The 17492-nt window shown below is 35.8% G+C and overlaps 1 protein-coding gene across 1 annotated transcript in view; it reads right to left on the reverse strand.

Annotated features, from left to right (window-relative positions):
- Positions 1-3765: 3765 nt before the first annotated feature.
- The window catches only part of LOC123558091 (UDP-N-acetylglucosamine--peptide N-acetylglucosaminyltransferase 110 kDa subunit-like), a 31541-nt gene continuing 17814 nt past the window's right edge, over positions 3766-17492 (reverse strand). The window contains exons 16-19 of the mRNA XM_053542614.1: positions 17244-17426; positions 14569-14856; positions 13806-14047; positions 3766-11436 (exon numbers count right to left, since the gene is read on the reverse strand). Coding sequence (XP_053398589.1) covers positions 11280-11436; positions 13806-14047; positions 14569-14856; positions 17244-17426 — 870 coding nt within the window. The 3' untranslated portion in view covers positions 3766-11279. The remainder of the gene's footprint in view (positions 11437-13805; positions 14048-14568; positions 14857-17243; positions 17427-17492) is intronic.

The raw sequence follows: 17492 nt of genomic DNA on the forward strand, positions 1-17492 counted from the left end.
TGAAACCAATTACATGCTGCTTATATACATTCTTTACATCAAATAAAGGGAGGTAATTTGTCATAAATTCAGTCAAAAGTTATCTACTCTGATGGTCCGAGTCCATCTGATGGCCCAAATGACATTTCAAATCAGTATCTTCATTGGTTACTGAGATACACCCATTTTAATTTGAAACAAACGGAGGTAATTTGACATAAAATCTGTCCATAGCTATCTACCCTGATTACCTCAGTCCAACTTAAGACAATAATGAAATTTCAAATGAGTTCTATAAATATTTACCGAGATAAATCCATTTTTATTAAAATCAAGGGAGGTAATCATGCATTGGTATATGCATGTAGAAGATACAGAGTACAAGCCTATACAACCATATATTAGTAAAGTATTCATATCGATAAATGTTCAATCAAGAGTTATCTAAAATGACTATTTCTTACCATTGAAGATATAAATAACGTTTCAAACCAATCTTATTAGAAGCTGCTAAGGTGTATTCATTTAGATAAAAAATAAAGGGAGGTAATTTGTCATAACTTCAGTCAATATGTATCTTCACTGATTGTCCAAGTCCATCTGTTGACATAAATGAAATTTCAGATCAGTATCTTCATTAGTTACAGATATACCCCTTTTAATTTGAAATAAAGGGAGGTAATTTGACAAAAAAATCAGTCCATAGTTATCTACCCTGATTGTCTCAGTCCAACTAATGACAATAATGAAATTTCAAGTAAGTCCTATAAGTAATTACTGATATAAATCCATTCTGATTACAGTCAGGGGAGGTAATCAGATATAAAACTAGAAAATGCTTTTGTAAAAAAGCGCATGTCTCCCCCAATGCAAAGTCCTATAGGCAAGAAGTCAATAGCGGTCAGGAGCGAAAGTCAAAGAGACACTGATGGTTGGCTGCAATAGGGATCATCTTCCTGGCATGTCCAGTCATCCCGCTGAATTTCAACACTCTTGGTCTAGTGGTTCTCAAGTCACTGTTCAGTCTCCTGTGACCTTGACCTTTGATCAAGTGACCTCAAAATAAATAGGGGTCATCTACTCTGCATGTCCAATCATCCTATTAAGTTTCAACATTGTAGGTCAAGTGGTTCTCAAGTTATTTCCAAAAAATGATTTTACATGAACAGGCCACTGTGACCTTGACCTTTAATAGACTGACCCCAAAATCAATAGGGGTCATCTACTCTGCATGTTCAATCATCCTATGAAGTTTCAACATTCTGGGTCAAGTGGTTCTCAAGTTATTGATCGGAACTGGTTATCAATGTTCAGGCTCCTGTGACCTTGACCTTTAACGGAGTGACCCCAAAAACAATAGGGGTAATTTACTATGCATGAACAATCATCCTATGAAGTTTCAACATTCTGGGTCGAGAGGTTCTCAAGTTATTGATTGGAAATGGTTTTCCATGTTCAGGCCCCTGTGGCCTTGACCTTTAACAGAGTGACCCTAAAATCGTTAGGGGTCATCTACTCTGCATGATCAATCATCCTATGAAGTTTCATCATTCTGGGTCAAGTGGTTCTCAAGTTACTGACCGGAAATGGTTTTCAATGTTCAGGCCCGTGACCTGGACCTTTGACGGAGTGACCCTAAAATCGTTAGGGGTCATCTACTCTGCATGACCAATCATCCTATGAAGTTTCAACATTCTGGGTCAAGTGGTTCTCAAGTTACTGACCGGAAATGGTTTTCAATGTTCAGGTCCCTGTGACCTTGACCTTTAATGGAGTGACCCTAAAATCGTTAGGGGTCATCTACTCTGCATGACCAATCATCCTATGAAGTTTCAACATTCTGGGTCAAGTGGTTCTCTAGTTATTGATCGGAAATGGTTTTCAATGTTCAGGCCCCTGTGACCTTGACCTTTGATGGAGTGACCCCAAAATCCATAGGAGTCATCTACTCTTCATGACCAATCATCCTATGAAGTTTCAACATTCTGGGTCAAGTGGTTCTCTAGTTATTGATCGGAAATGGTTTTCAATGTTCAGGTCCCTGTGACCTTGACCTTTGATGGAGTGACCCCAAAATCCATAGGAGTCATCTACTCTTCATGACCAATCATCCTATGAAGTTTCAACATTCTGGGTCAAGTGGTTCTCTAGTTATTGATCGGAAATGGTTTTCAATGTTCAGGTCCCTGTGACCTTGATCTTTGACAGAGTGACCCCAAAATCAATAGGGGTCATCTACTCTTCATGACCAATCATCCAACATTCTGGGTCAAGTGGTTCTCTAGTTATTGATCAGAAATGGTTTTCAATGTTCAGGCCCCTGTGACCTTGACCTTTGACAGAGTGACCCCAAAATAAATAGGGGTCATCTACTCTTCATGACCAATCATCCTATGAAGTTTCAACATTCTGGGTCAAGTGGTTCTCTAGTTATTGATCGGAAATGGTTTTCAATGTTCAGGCCCCTGTGACCTTGACCTTTGACGGAGTGACCCCAAAATCAATAGGGGTCATCTACTCTTCATGACCAATCATCCTATGAAGTTTCAACATTCTGGGTCAAGTGGTTCTCTAGTTATTGATCGGAAATGGTTTTCAATGTACAGGCCCCTGTGACCTTGACTTTTGACAGAGTGACCCAAAAAACAATAGGGGTCATCTACTCTTCATGACCAATCATCCTATGAAGTTTCAACATTCTGGGTCAAGTGGTTCTCTAGTTATTGATCGGAAATGGTTTTCAATGTTCAGGCCCCTGTGACCTTGACCTTTGACCCCAAAATCAATAGGGGTCATTTACTCTTCATGACCAATCATCCTATGAAGTTTCAACATTCTGGGTCAAGTGGTTCTCTAGTTATTGATCGGAAATGGTTTTCAATGTTCATGCCCCTGTGACCTTGACCTTTGACGGAGTGACCCCAAAAACAATAGGGGTCGTCTACTCCAGCAGCTCTACAACCCTATGAAGTTTGAAGGTTCTAGGTCAAATGGTTCTCCAGTTATTGCTCGGAAATGAAGTGTGACATACGGACGGAAGGACTGACAGGGCAAAAACAATATGTCTCCTAGGGGAGACATAATAACTCTGGAACCTACTACTGAATTTGACAGATTAGTCATGGAATCCAAGATTTATTGTTGTTGAAGTTATTTTGGAAGTTTGTATCAAATCAAACCATAAATGAAGTCTCTATATGGCTGCAAAAGCCAAAATAGCAAATTTTGGACCTTTAAGGGACCATAACTCTGGAACCCATAATGGTGATACAACTTGTGTGCAAGTTTGGTTAAAAAAAATCATAAATAAAACCTCTATCATGCAGACAAGAAATTGTTGACGGACGGACGGACTGATGACGGATGAAGGGTGATCACAAAATCACAAAATTAAAAAGAAAAACCCCAAAGAAGACTATAGGGCCTCAAGTTGCCTACCAGTTGACGACGATCTATCAAACGGTTCAGGACAAAAAGTTTTAATGTAAGGCCCGTATGATGCTACAGATCAAGTTTGATTAAGATAGATTATGCAGGTCATGAGACGATGTTTACAGGTATTTCTATTTTTAGCTTAAGTGGCCACCCCATTTGGACGAATTTGAGAGAGAACATTGCCAGGATGCTACAGAACAATTCTGATCAGTAGTTTCAGAAACAAAGATATTTATGTTCAAATTTTGGACAACGGATGATCGATGCCTGACAATCCACCAATAGTTATTGCTTACCCTGAACCCTAGGTACCCTGGTTCAGGTGAGCTGAAAATAATAAAGAAAGCCATATAAACCATATTTCTGTATTTTCTCTCAACCACTACATGCTTAATAAAGGAAGCAAAACTTAATAAACCAATTAAAAGGTTAAAGTTACATGTAAATCACGACTGTATGTAATAAAAGCATTCAATACAATTTCAACTGACACACACACAGAGGATTGTTAACTATAACACAAATTGGTTAACATTTATAAATACAGACATCCTTAAAACTTCAGCAATATATACCCCACTTAATTTGTAATACTGCTCTCAATCATAGTATACAAACAATTACGAAGTGTTTAATTAGAAGGTCTATGTAAGTTAAACATTCAGCTTAATTTTTCTATTGGGAAGTAACTGGTAAAATTTCTGTACAATCCTCTGCAAGCAATTTGAAATACTAAGTCACAACTTGCCGGATAACTAATGCCCTCGTTATGCGCTTTTATTTCTCATTAATATGTGCTTATAAAATAACTAAACCTACTCAAAGAATTCATATATAAATTCAAAAGTAGCGTATAAATGTCTTTCTCTAAAAAGCAAGTAAACTGTTATCAGTTTGAATTTTTAATAAGTTTCATTATCATACTGTAGCCTCAAACCTCTATGTGCAAAACAAGGTCTAATATTAATATATCTCTTGTCTATTTTTATCTTTTTTCTTCTTCAATTTTTGAAAACAAATGCAAAGGATTTATGTTCTGGACAGTTAGTGACTGGTTTCAGCCCGAGAGAAAATGACATCATATTTTGGATAACCAGTTTTGTAACAATGATCTAGATTTATAATGTAACATAGCAATCTACAGTAACAGTGTAACACACAATAACTTAAAAGAGCAATGTAACAGGAAGAATTTGTGAACACAATGGTCTATAGTAACTGTACATACAATTTAAATAATGGAACAACCAAATGCTCTATCAAACTCTAGTACATATAAACACAGAATTTGCAACTACTCATGGTTATTTATAGATGAAAATCTTTTGTATCTGAAGATAATGCAAAACTGACTTCATGTAGAATCATTTTCTGAAATTCTATACAGGTGATATAAACATACATCCGTATTTTTTATACAAGACTAGTTTCAGCAAGAAATCACACAACGACTTCAGTTTAGTTGCCTGTTATTTGTTTTGATCTTTTAAAAATTTATTTAAGAGTTATGCGCTGTTTTTTAAACAGTATTTCGGTTATGTAATGACGGGCATATTACCTGATCAGAGTCCCTGGACTTGAAACAGTATTAACCTGTACATCTCAAATAACTGCCAACTTCTCCACATGAATCAGAGGTGGAGGACGAAATGACTTCAGACACAATTTTTAAATCACGATTCCTGATCAGCAGAACTCGCCCTTTTCAGCTAAGTTGACGGGCTTCGGTTATTTGAGACTGCTAAAAATTATACCCTTTCCACACTATCTAATGTAATTAATGAAAAAAATGTAAACTTTGCATACACAACATTCAAGGCTAAAGTTCGCAAGCTGCACTTTACCTGTGTTTATGAATTCAGAACATTCCTATAGAAACTAAACATACAAAAATGAATTTTCAATAAAACTGAAGATAAAAGTCAACCCCTCTCACACAATTTTTCCCTTCATATAGAAAGTTACCAATCCTTTTGCCTTTCTGTCCTCAGTTTATCATAGTTCATGAATTGACATCATCAAAGGATAAATAGTATTTCAATTCAAATACTCTTTTGCTACATTTATACCACTGATTTCTTTCTTTGTTAGAAGCAGTAGCAGAATTACAAAATTTTACAGTTTATAAAACCTCGCAGAGTGCCTACTAAATTCAACCTGTTCAAAATTTTACACATGTACTGCCCTTAATAATTGGGAGTTAAATATTACACACTACTGCCTGGCTCAGACACTAATCACAGTAACTGATCTAAGAGGTCAAACATCAAGGTTCAGATTACAATCAATGCTATATGAACAATGGCACAATATGAAATAATCAAAGGCCTGAAGGGCCTGAGAGTCAGCTAATGATTGATGTACTGGTAGTATAGTCTACCAGTTTCAAGTTGGTTTTAGCTTTTTTCCCCAACTGAACAGAGATTTTGTTACAATAGATGAAATGGACATTCAATCGATGCCTAGTAAAACTTTGATTGACATTATACAAGTATTTAAACCCAATATATTTCTCTAAAATTGACGAGTGGTTCGCAAAAAAACAAGAGGGCCATGAAGGCCCTGTATCGCTCACCTGACCTATTGACCTAAAGATCATCAAGATTAACATTCTGACCAAGTTTCATCAAGATATGTTCATAAATGTGGCCTCTACAGTGTTAACTAGCTTTTCTTTTGATTTGACCCCGTGACCTAGTTTTTGACCCAACATGACCCAGATTTGAACTTGACCTAAAGATCATCAAGTTTAACATTCTAAGTTTCATGAAGTTACAGTCATAAATGTGGCCTCTAGAGTGTTAACAAGCTTTTCCTTTGATTTGCCCCCATGACCTAATTCTTGACCCAACATGACCCAGATTCAAACCTGACCTAAAGATCATCAAGTTTAATATTCTGACTAAGTTTCATGAAGATATAGTCATAAATGTGGCCTCTACAGTGTTAACAAGCTTTTCCTTTGATTTAACCTAGTGACCTAGTTTTTGACCGAAGCTGACCCAGGTTTAAATTTGACCTAAAGAGCATCAAGATAAACATTCTGACCAAGTTTCTTTAAGATATGGTCATAAATGTGGCCTCTACAGTGTTAACTAGCTTTTCCTTTGATTTGACCAGGTGACCTAGTTTTTAATCCTACATGACCCAGATTCAAACTGGACCTTAAGATCATCAATATTAACATTCTGACCAAGTTTCATGAAGATATAGTCATAAATGCGGCCTCTACAGTGTTAACAAGCTTTTCCTTTGATTTGACCTGGTGACCTAGTTTTTGACCCCAGATGACCCAATATCGAACTCATCCAAGATTTTATGGAGGGTAACATTCTGACCAAGTTTCATTAAGAATGGGCCAAAAATGTGACCTCTAGAGTGTTAACAAGCTTTTCCTTTGATTTGACCTGGTGACCTAGTTTTTTACCCCAGATGACCGAATATCGAACTCGTCCAAGACTTTATGGAGGGTAACATTCTGGCCAAGTTTCATTAAGATTGGGTCAAAATTGTGACCTCTAGAGTGTTAACAAGCTTTTCCTTTGATTTGACCTGGTGACCTAGTTTTTGAACCCAGATGACCCAATATCGAACTCGTCCAAGATTTTATGGAGGGTAACATTCTGACCAAGTTTCATTAAGATTGGGCCAAAAATGTGACCTCTAGAGTGTTAACAGTCAAATTGTTGACGACGGACGGACGCCGGACGCCGGACACAGGGTGATCACTAAAGCTCACCTTTGAGCACTTCGTGCTCAGGTGAGCTAAAAAAGATGTTGAAAGTACAAACTACACTTTGACAGGTGACACTAAGATACTGCCCATGACTATAAATATTTTTCCAGTAAACATTTGCCACCGGCATTACCAAAACAGGCAATTATCGGCTGGTATATATTCGCACATGACAAAATTTGAATATGAAAATTTATATATTGAAATTTTATAGCGCGGATTGCCACATACAATTTGTAACGGATGGACGAAAGAACTGTTCAGATATTTTACAGATAGGGGGCCTGGCAATAACCGTGTCACACGCTAGGTATTGTTCAATCATATTATAAGGGATGTGAATTTAAAGTATACTTACTTTTGCGTTTAAAGATATGTAAATGTTGCCGAGTGTCAATATATAGTGTTATGAATGTTTACACTGACAGGAAAATTGCGCATTCGAAACTAAGAGAAGTTACTCGGACTAGCTACCAATTTCGGAAAAGATAACCAATATTAATAAATGCAGTTCTTTTTTAGTTAAAACCATCATTTATTCTATTTCAGACCTGTTAACCCCTTCAAAACCATGTCAGTAGTCCCCAAGTCTATGAACTTTCAATTATCCGTTTTGATTCATGTAGACAGACAGGCCCAGACTGGGCTGAAAAAATGTTTGAGCCATTTTTACGTGGTCGGTAGCAGGGTGGGTGTGGGGAGGGGTGTTCCTTCCCGCTTTGAACTGCAGTCAGATTTTGAAATGGGCATTGTGGCAGGTGGTAAAAGGGCAAATGTATCAAACTGTAAAGTGGCAATATGGGGGAAGGGTGTGGGAGGATACCCCCTCCTGCAAGTAGGGTTTGGGGTATCACCACAAGGAAATTTTGAAAAGTTAGACCCTTGATACAGCCTTTGGTGCGATTTCTAACTGAAAATTTTATGTTTCAATTTCTAAATATTACCTAGATTCTTTTTAGTATTACAATATTCAAAGTATGAATGACTGTCACTTCATATTTTTACTTTCAGGTCATGCCTCAGCACTAGAATATAAGTCTGATATTGATTCTATGTATGTATTATAAAAATAAATTCTAGAATCATTTCTGTTACAATAATATCTATCATGTCTGTTACTTTTATGTTTAAATTTCATAACACAGCTCGATATTTACCCAAAATATTATATCCGGATATGATTACACTTTCTTTTATACCGCCAAAATCTCCAGTTTCAACAATATGTTTTACAAATTGTGATGATATGAAGACAGTTTAGCAGCAATTGGCAGTATCTGACATTGAAGTTTACGGTGAAATTATTTAAATCATTTCATAAAAAAATTGTTTCGTTTCGTCAAAGCACTCTAACATAACGATCTACTTTCGATTTCAAAAACTACAAGAAAATACAATTTAATGTTTCGCCGATTTGTTTATTTCTCGAAAAATAAGAAATAAAATCATTATTAAAATCAGTAGTAATTAAACAAATCAGTAAGAGCTCTTTCTTGGGATAATTTATCCGCTTACTGACTGCAAAAATCAAGCCATGTGTCATCATGAAAAGCAGAATGGGTGACGGTTTCATTTTTTTGCGAACCTGAATCGTAAGCAAATTATTCAAACCAGTCAAAGTTCCAGAAAGGTTACGATCTAGATTCTTTCTAGTATTACAATATCCAAAGTATGACTGTCACTTCATCTTTTTACTTTCAGATCATGCCTCAGGACTAGAATACGAGTCTGACATAGATTATATGTAGGTGTAATAAAAATAAATTCTAGAATCATTTCTGTTACAATAATATCTATCATGTATGTTACTTGAATGTTAAAATTTCATAACACAGCTCGATATTTACCCAAAATATTATATCCTGATACGATTACACTTTTCTCCAGTTTCAACAATATATTTTACAAATTGTGATGATACGAAGACATTTAGCAGCAATTGTCAGTATCTGACATTGAAGTTTACGGTTAAATTACCTCTTATTTAAATCTTTTCATAAAAAAGTTGTTTCGTTTCGTCAAAGCAGCCAAACATAGACGATCTACTTTCGATTTCAAAAACTACAAGAAAATACAATTTAATGTTTCGCCGATTTGTTTATTTCTTGAAAAATAAGAATTAATATCATTTTTAATATCAGTAGTAACTAAACAAACCAGTAAGAGCTTCTTCTTCCGATAATTTATCCGTTTACTGACAGCAAAATTCAACCCACGCAAAGTTATAAACAGGTCACGCGTGTTCGCCGAGAAGTGTCCAGATTGTAGTTAGGATTCATCCGCGAAGTCTCGCGGAAGAATTAACGTACTGCAGATATCTTATACGGGTCATTTAAAATGAAGCTGTCATAATTTAATTTCATCGATGTGGTAAACTCTTTGATAAGAGACATTCCAATGCTTTCAAAGGTACCCACTCAATAAAATACTAGCAGTATGTTCTGAAATTATATTTTGTCTTTCGCTGGATGTTACGCAAGCTTTGTAAGCCTGCGCAATTCATAAAATGCACAGCACAATAAATTTGTTATTTGCGCAATGATTTTAAAGATTATGTTTTGAAACGGACAGGGTAACAAATGGAAAATTTGGCTAATAAGTTAATATGCAGTTTTTATTTGAATTTGTGAACATCATATTTTCTATTTTGTGACAAAAGGGCATAAAATTCGTCACCATAATCATATGCGCAAATGTATTACCAAATCCCGCAGAATCGTTATGCGTGTTTATGCTTAATGAGTTACCGCGGAAGAAAATACGTGGCTTTATTCGAGTACTGCACAATTACATGTCATAAATATGACAGATTACATCGTATATTGGTCATAGCAAATAGGATTGACATAAATGAACTTCATTCGATCAATGAACTCTTTGAAATTACAGACAATCCAATGGAACTACATCACTTCGCTGTGTTGTGAGGCCATTTAAGAATGAGAAATCGTGTGATAGCAAGGACTCGTCAAACCCTTGACAGCGTTTAGCCGACTCAATTAAAAAATCATTAAAAACAAAAAACTGCAAAATATATATATACATCTTTTCACATAAACCTTTAAATATTAAAAAACACTGAAAATAGGATTTTCTGTGATTATATATTCATTAGTGACAATCAAATACAGAAACTTTATGTACAAACCATTCATTGATTCAACAAATATACAAACAAATCTTTGCAATTATAATTTACAGAACACTGAAAATCAAATATAATCAAACACATTCAAGAAAAAAAATCATACATCATTTAGCACTAACAAACAGCCGTAAAATTCTCAATTCTGCACCCCCACCCCCTCACTCAAACCTGATCACCATTATCTACATCATGTGATAGTTAAAAATACTGGCAGTCTCCTAAAATCATGTCTAGCAATAACATTTCATACTGAACATAAATCTTCTAGTTCATTACGAACAATTTGTTTAACTGGAAAAAACTTTTGTTTTTACATTTCCAAACTTGTGGAACGTTATCTGAAACAAGGTAAGTGAGCACCTGTAACTGAAGCAAATCTCACATTTTAGAAGGAAATACCTGGGACTTTTCCAATATTTCGTATAGCATTACTTGCAACTTTTCCCAATAATGAGAAGTATTACCTGTAGCTGTTCTAATACTAAATAAGGTTTTAACTGTAGCTATTCCCATACCTTGTATACCACCAACTTGAGGTATTCCCATATGCAATTCGCGAGTCTTCCAATACTTTGATTAACATTAGCTGAAGCTATTCCTGTATTTAATACAGTATTAACAACAGCAATTCCCAAATTTATTTGTATAACTGGAACTATTGTGATATTTTATACTGTCAGTATTAACTGGGACTTCTACCAAATTCCGTATGTTTATGTGAATTATTCCCAAATTTTGTATGTTTACTTAAAGTATTCCCATATTTTGTTTAGTAGTATTAGGAAACACTCCTATATCATGTATGGTATAAAGTTGAGCTATTCCTACTCATTTCAAATGGTATCACTTGTCGCTTTCATTGTAACGCGAAGCTATTCTCATACTGGTTTCAGAATAGACTACTCCCATACACAGTATACAGGAATAAATGGAGCAACATCCTCACTATATAGACTATAGTAGCTTGAGACATTACTATAGTTAATTCATTTGTGTGATATGGTCTGGAGCAAAACCCTCAGAGTAATGTTTCCACATCTGCCAGTACAGGATTTCCATGTTGTTAACATATGTCTCACAGTTGAAAAGTGGACTGGTAATTCTTGCTTTCCATACCTTTGCTCTCACTGCATGTAAACTGTAAAATAAAATTAAGGTGTCCTTAGTGGATAACTTGTATGAACAATCAATGCAGTAAAAGCTACACCAACTACTAGCTTGAAACTTCTTTTGAACCACATTTAGTACAAAGAATAGAACTAGCTTTATTTTAGGAGTCACATGAAAGAAGTCTGAGCCACTTTTATGGTAGTGGAGCAAATGGCTCATGGGGCAAATGGCAGTTAGTTCTGCACTACCAATTCCTATTGTTAGTAAAGATATCAACTTTCCACAATTTTTATAAAATACATAAAACAACTGGCCCATCAGAAACTGACACAGTCAGAGTATTCATGGTTACTTAGTTCATAGTTTGGTAATGCGTGTGTTCAGAAAAACACAATTCAGATCATATGTAAAATTTCGAACTTAAACGGTGGAGGATAACTAGAGGTTCCCCTTGATAAACAGCAGACCTGAAACTAAGCTGGATAGCTTTCCCACAAAGTCTTGTTTCAATCCTAACAAGACCAGGGGTAAGTGATTCTAAGTTTACTCTTTGTACAAATTTTGCTACTACTGACTTCTGTATTTTAAGGTATTAGACCCGTAATAGAGTACCTCCTTTTTGAAGAGTATTCAATTCCTACAATAAACCTACTTTGACTGAAATTTTTCAGGGGGCGTAGGTTCAAACCCCACTGGGACCAATTTTTTTCTCTCCTCATTTACCTTTTTTCCTAACTGAAGTTTTACTTTTTTCAAGACATATTATTGATTTATTGTACAAAAGTGGATTTTTTTCATTTGATAAGCAATTTCTTGCCGTTCAAAGTGAATTTACCTCTGAAACAAAAGGGGGCAGAGTTAAACATCTTTAAAAATACGGTACATGCAGTAAAAGTTCTCTATTTTGCCTTTGCTCTTTATATTACATATTGTTGAAGAAATGTAGGTAGGTTTTACTTCTGTCCCAAGATTATTTTTGAATGAAGTGAGCAAAATTTAAAACAGTCCCACTGGACTCATCCATAACTTTTCAATGTTGGGAGTTAGAAATCTGTCTCATTAAATCCATTTACTTGAAGCACCCTAGAAAAAAATGAAATTGACAGTTTTATTTTGTGTTTTGTTATATTTTACCAATAGTTTGGTGTTTCTTTTATTAAAATTAATGGTATAATGAATTTTCTGCAAACGTTTTAGACAGTGGCCATTGCTTTGCAATTTGTTTCTACTTGAGCTTGCGGAAATACTATAAATTATACAAACTTTATAAACAAGAGCACCGCCTTGCGGGTGCTGACGCTCATCTGATTTTTTTTGTGTAATAGAAATATTGTCCTACCCATGACTTTTTAAGTCTAAAAAGGGCCATCATTCTTGCAAAAAGCAGGTTAGAGTTATGTTTCTTGATGTTCAGTGTCACTTATGATGGTGAAAACTGTTGCAAGTTTTAAAGCAATAGCTTGATAGTTTATGAGAAAGTTGACTTAAACATAATACTCAACCAAGAAAATTATTTTCTAAGTCCAAAAGGGCAATAATTATGCAAAAGCAGATGGAGTTATGTTGCTTGCTGTACAGGTCAGCTTATGATGCTCAACAAGTGTTGCAAGTTTCAAAGCAATAGCTTTGATAGTTTAAGAGAAAAAGTTGACCTAAACATAAAACTAATCAAGAAATCTGATATTTCTAAGTCCAAAAGGGGCCATAAATCTTGCAAAAAGCAGGATGGAGTTATGTTCTTGCTGTACAGGTCAACTAGATGTGAACAAGTGTTGCAAGTTTTAAAGCAATAGCTTTGATAGTTTAGGATAAAGCTGACCTAACATAAACTTACCAAGAAAACTGATTTTCTAAGTCCAAAAGGCAATAAATCTTGCAAAAAGCAAGATGGAGTTATGTTTCTTATGTACAGGGTCTGCTTATGATGGTGAACAAGTATTCCAAGTTTCAAAGCAATAGCTTTGATAGTTTAGGAGAAAGTTGACCTAAACATAAAACTTAACCAAGAAATCTGATATTTCTAAGTACAAAAGGGCCATAAATCTTGCAAAAAGCAAGATGGAGTTATGTTCTTGCTATACAGGGTCTGCTTATGATGGTGAACAAGTATTCCAAGTTTCAAAGCAATAGCTTTGATAGTTTAGGAGAAAAGGTGACCTAAACATAAAACTTAACCAGGCAACGCCGACGCCGACGCCGACAACCGCTCAAGTGATGACAATAACTCATCATTTTTTTTCAAAAAATCAGATGAGCTAAAAATGGCATGGTAAAAGCTGTTTAAAATTTGCAACACAATGCAAAACACAGTCAACTTTAAGAATATACCTAGCAAATACCATTTTTTAAACATTACTATTAGGGGTCTAATACCTTAAGTTATAACAGTGTACATACTATTCTCTATCATTTCCAAGTTTTGAAGCTATGTTGATAAAATCCTCTCTATCTTTAGCTATCAATTCAGGACAACCGAGAGCCTTTAACTGTGATGCTGCTACCCTTGAAGCTAGTGTTTCCTTCGGCAAACTGACCATAGGTGTGCCAGCCCACAGAACGTCCATTCCTGTTGTGTGACCATTACAGAGTGGCGTGTCCAGACATACATCAGCTAACTGTCCACGACGTACATGTTCCTCCTAAACAAAAAGTGACAAAAATTGATTACAATTTTCAACTGTTGACAAACCGGTGCCATGTATCGAATTGCATCAATGAAAACATCAACTGTTTGTGAAGAAAGTCTACAAATGAAATGAACAAGTTTTATATAAATTCTTAACAACAAAGTAGAATATTTATATCTGCAGATTTCCTTAAATTTGGTAAAAGCAATGTTAATAAGGGTTAAGTTTTCAGTAGATTTAACTGCAGAGTCTTGATGTGAGCTTGAAATATGTGCCAAGAGGCATGTAAGGTCTTCCTGTACAATTACAGGATTGCCATGCAGCTCTTACCCAAGAAGGCGTAACTTAAAGTCAAAGAATTATTGTGTTTGTGCATAAATATTTCTTTTCTATCTCAAAACATTTCTTTGTCAAGGAGTACATCTAAATCTGAATTTTTACATTTCTGTTGTTCAAATATGGCAATGTATTCTTACACAAGACCATACATGTAGCCTCTCTTCACCTATCCAGTATCAAACAATTCTTTGTACCTTAGGAGCTACTGGAGAGAATATAACTCTGCTTGAATCTAATCCTGCATTTTTGGCTGTCTGTAAAACGTTTGGCTCCCCTACAGCTGGAAACCGTAGCAACCAAAGTACACTATTTGGAACATTCTTCAGAACTTCAAACCACATGTCGAGTGTATCAGGATCTATCTTATACAGCTGGTTAAAGTTACAGTACACAACAGCATCTTCAGGTAGGCTGTACTGACATCTAGCACTGATAATAATGGTTTGAGGTATCTCCTCTCCTGATGCAGTCTTGTTGTTTGTCTGAAAACAGGCAAATTTTCATAAGGATAGGTGTTTCCACACACAAATCACGTGATAAGAATTTTTATAACTAGCTAAAATTCTGCTTTCATTTAATATTAAGTGATGTTAAGTTTACACATTGACAAACAAGAAATATTTTACGAGTTCTGGCAGGATTTCATTTTGGTACTTTCTTGATGCTCTACCAGTTCATTTTCATCCATTGTCCTTGTCTTGATATACAGCAACTTTCAGAATTTCTACTAAAGATTCTGAACCAAAAGAATGTGCTGATACATTCTTTTAAACTGCTTTAAAATACAGCTCCAAGTCCAACTCAACCCCCATCTAAAAACATCTACCAATTCTCCAAGCTTGCAAACTACATAAATGAATGGTGCATGTAAAAATGACAAACAAGAATATGTAGGTCCCCCCCCACACCCACCAAAATAACAAGAGGACCATGATGGTCCTGAATCGCTCACCTGTTCCCACATGACCCAGTTTTGAGTATGACGTCATTTTTTCTATTATTTGACATAGTGACCTAGTTTTTGAGCTCATGTGACCCAGTTTTGAATTTGATCTAGATATCATCAAGATAAAAATTCTGACCAATTTTCATGAAGATCCACTGAAAAATATGGCCTCTAGAGAGGTCACAACGTTTTCTATTATTTGACCTATTGACCTACTTTTCGAAGGTACGTGACCCTGTTTTGAACTTTACCTAGATATCAGCAAGGTGAACATTCTCACTTGAATGAAGATCCATTGAAAAATATGGCCTCTAGAGAGGTCACAAGGTTTTTCTATTTTTATACCTACTGGCCTAGTTTTTGACTGCATGTGACCCAGTTTCGAAACTGACCTAGATGTCATCAAGGTGAACATTCAGACCAATTTTCATGAAAATCTATTGAAAAATATGGCCTCTAGAAAGGTCAAAAGATTTTTCTAATTTTAGACCTACTGACCTAGTTTTTGACCGCAGTTGACCCAGTTTCAAACTTGACTAGATATCATCAAGATGAACATTCAGACCAACTTTCATACAGATCCCATGAAAAGTATGGCCTTTAGAGAGGTCACAAGGTTTTTTTATCATTTGACCTACTGACCTAGTTTTTCAAGGCACGTGACCCAGTTTCAAACCTGACCTAGATATCATCAAAATGAACATTCTGACCAATTTTCATGAAGATCCATTCAAGGGTATGGCCTCTAAAGAGGTCATAAGGTTTTTCTATTTTAAGACTTACTGACCTAGTTTTTGATCTCAGTTGACCCAGTTTCAAACTTGACCTATATATCATCAAGATAAACGTTCAGACCAACTTTCATACACATCCCATGAAAATAATGGCCTCTAGAGAGGTCACAAGGTTTTTTCATTATTTGACCTACTGACCTACTTTTTGAAGGCACGTGACCCAGTTTCGAACTTGACCTAGATATCATCAAGAAGAACATTCTGACCGATTTTTATGAAGATCCATTCACAAGTATGGCCTCTAGAGAGGTCACAAGGTTTTTCTATTTTTCGACCTACTGACCTAGTTTTTGATCGCACATGACCCAGTTTCGAACTTGACCTAGATATCATCAAGATGAACATTCAGACCAACTTTCATACAGATCCCATGAAAAATATAACCTTTAGAGAGGTCACAAGGTTTTTCTATTATTTGACCTACTGACCTAGTTTTTGATGGCACGTGACCCAGTTTTGACCTTGACCTAGATATCATCAAGGTGACCAATTTTCATGAAGATCTTGTGAAATATATGGCCTCTAGAGAGGTCACAAGGTTTTTCTATTTTTAGACCTACTGACCTAGTTTTTGACTGCACGTGACCCAGTTTCGAACTTGACCTAGATATCATCAAGGTGAACATTCTGACCAATTTTCATAAAGACCCCATGAAAAATGTGACCTCCAGAGTGGTCACAAGGTTTTTCTATTATTTGACCTACTGACCTAGTTTTTGGTGGCACGTAACCCTGTTTCGAACTTGACCTAGATATCATCAAGGTGAACATTCGGACCAATTTTCATGAAGATCTTGTGAAATATATGGTCTCTAGAGAGGTCACAAGGTTTTTCTATTTTTAGACCTACTGACCTAGTTTTTGACTGCACATGACCCAGTTTCGAACTTGACCTAGATATCATCAAGGTGAACATCATGGCCAATTTTCATAAAGACCCCATGAAAAATGTGACCTCTAGACTGGTCACAAGCAAAAGTTTACGCACGGACGGACGGACGCTGCGCGATCACAAAAGCTCACCTTGTCACTTTGTGACAGGTGAGCTAAAAATAATGTTCCATGCTATTAAATATTTCTTGGATAAAATAAAGCACACACACCTACTTTTCAAGCAAAGCATGCTTACCTGTTGTGTTGTAACACCACTTTGTACAGGTATATCATTGATTGAAGCGTGCGACTGTCCAGTCTGGATCATCTGTGTGAGTACAGCACCAACTTGAAGAACCACAGTCTCGTACGTCACTGTACCAGGCTCTCCATTCTCCTCATCACATGTCTCACCTGGGGCACATCTTATTGTGGTCTTCTACAACATAGTTATATGAAAGTTATTACTCTTGAACATCAAGTACATTTTATATAGTAGTATGAA

This window comes from Mercenaria mercenaria, chromosome 5 (genome assembly GCF_021730395.1).
Source record: "Mercenaria mercenaria strain notata chromosome 5, MADL_Memer_1, whole genome shotgun sequence".
Taxonomy (NCBI): Eukaryota; Metazoa; Mollusca; class Bivalvia; order Venerida; family Veneridae; genus Mercenaria; species Mercenaria mercenaria.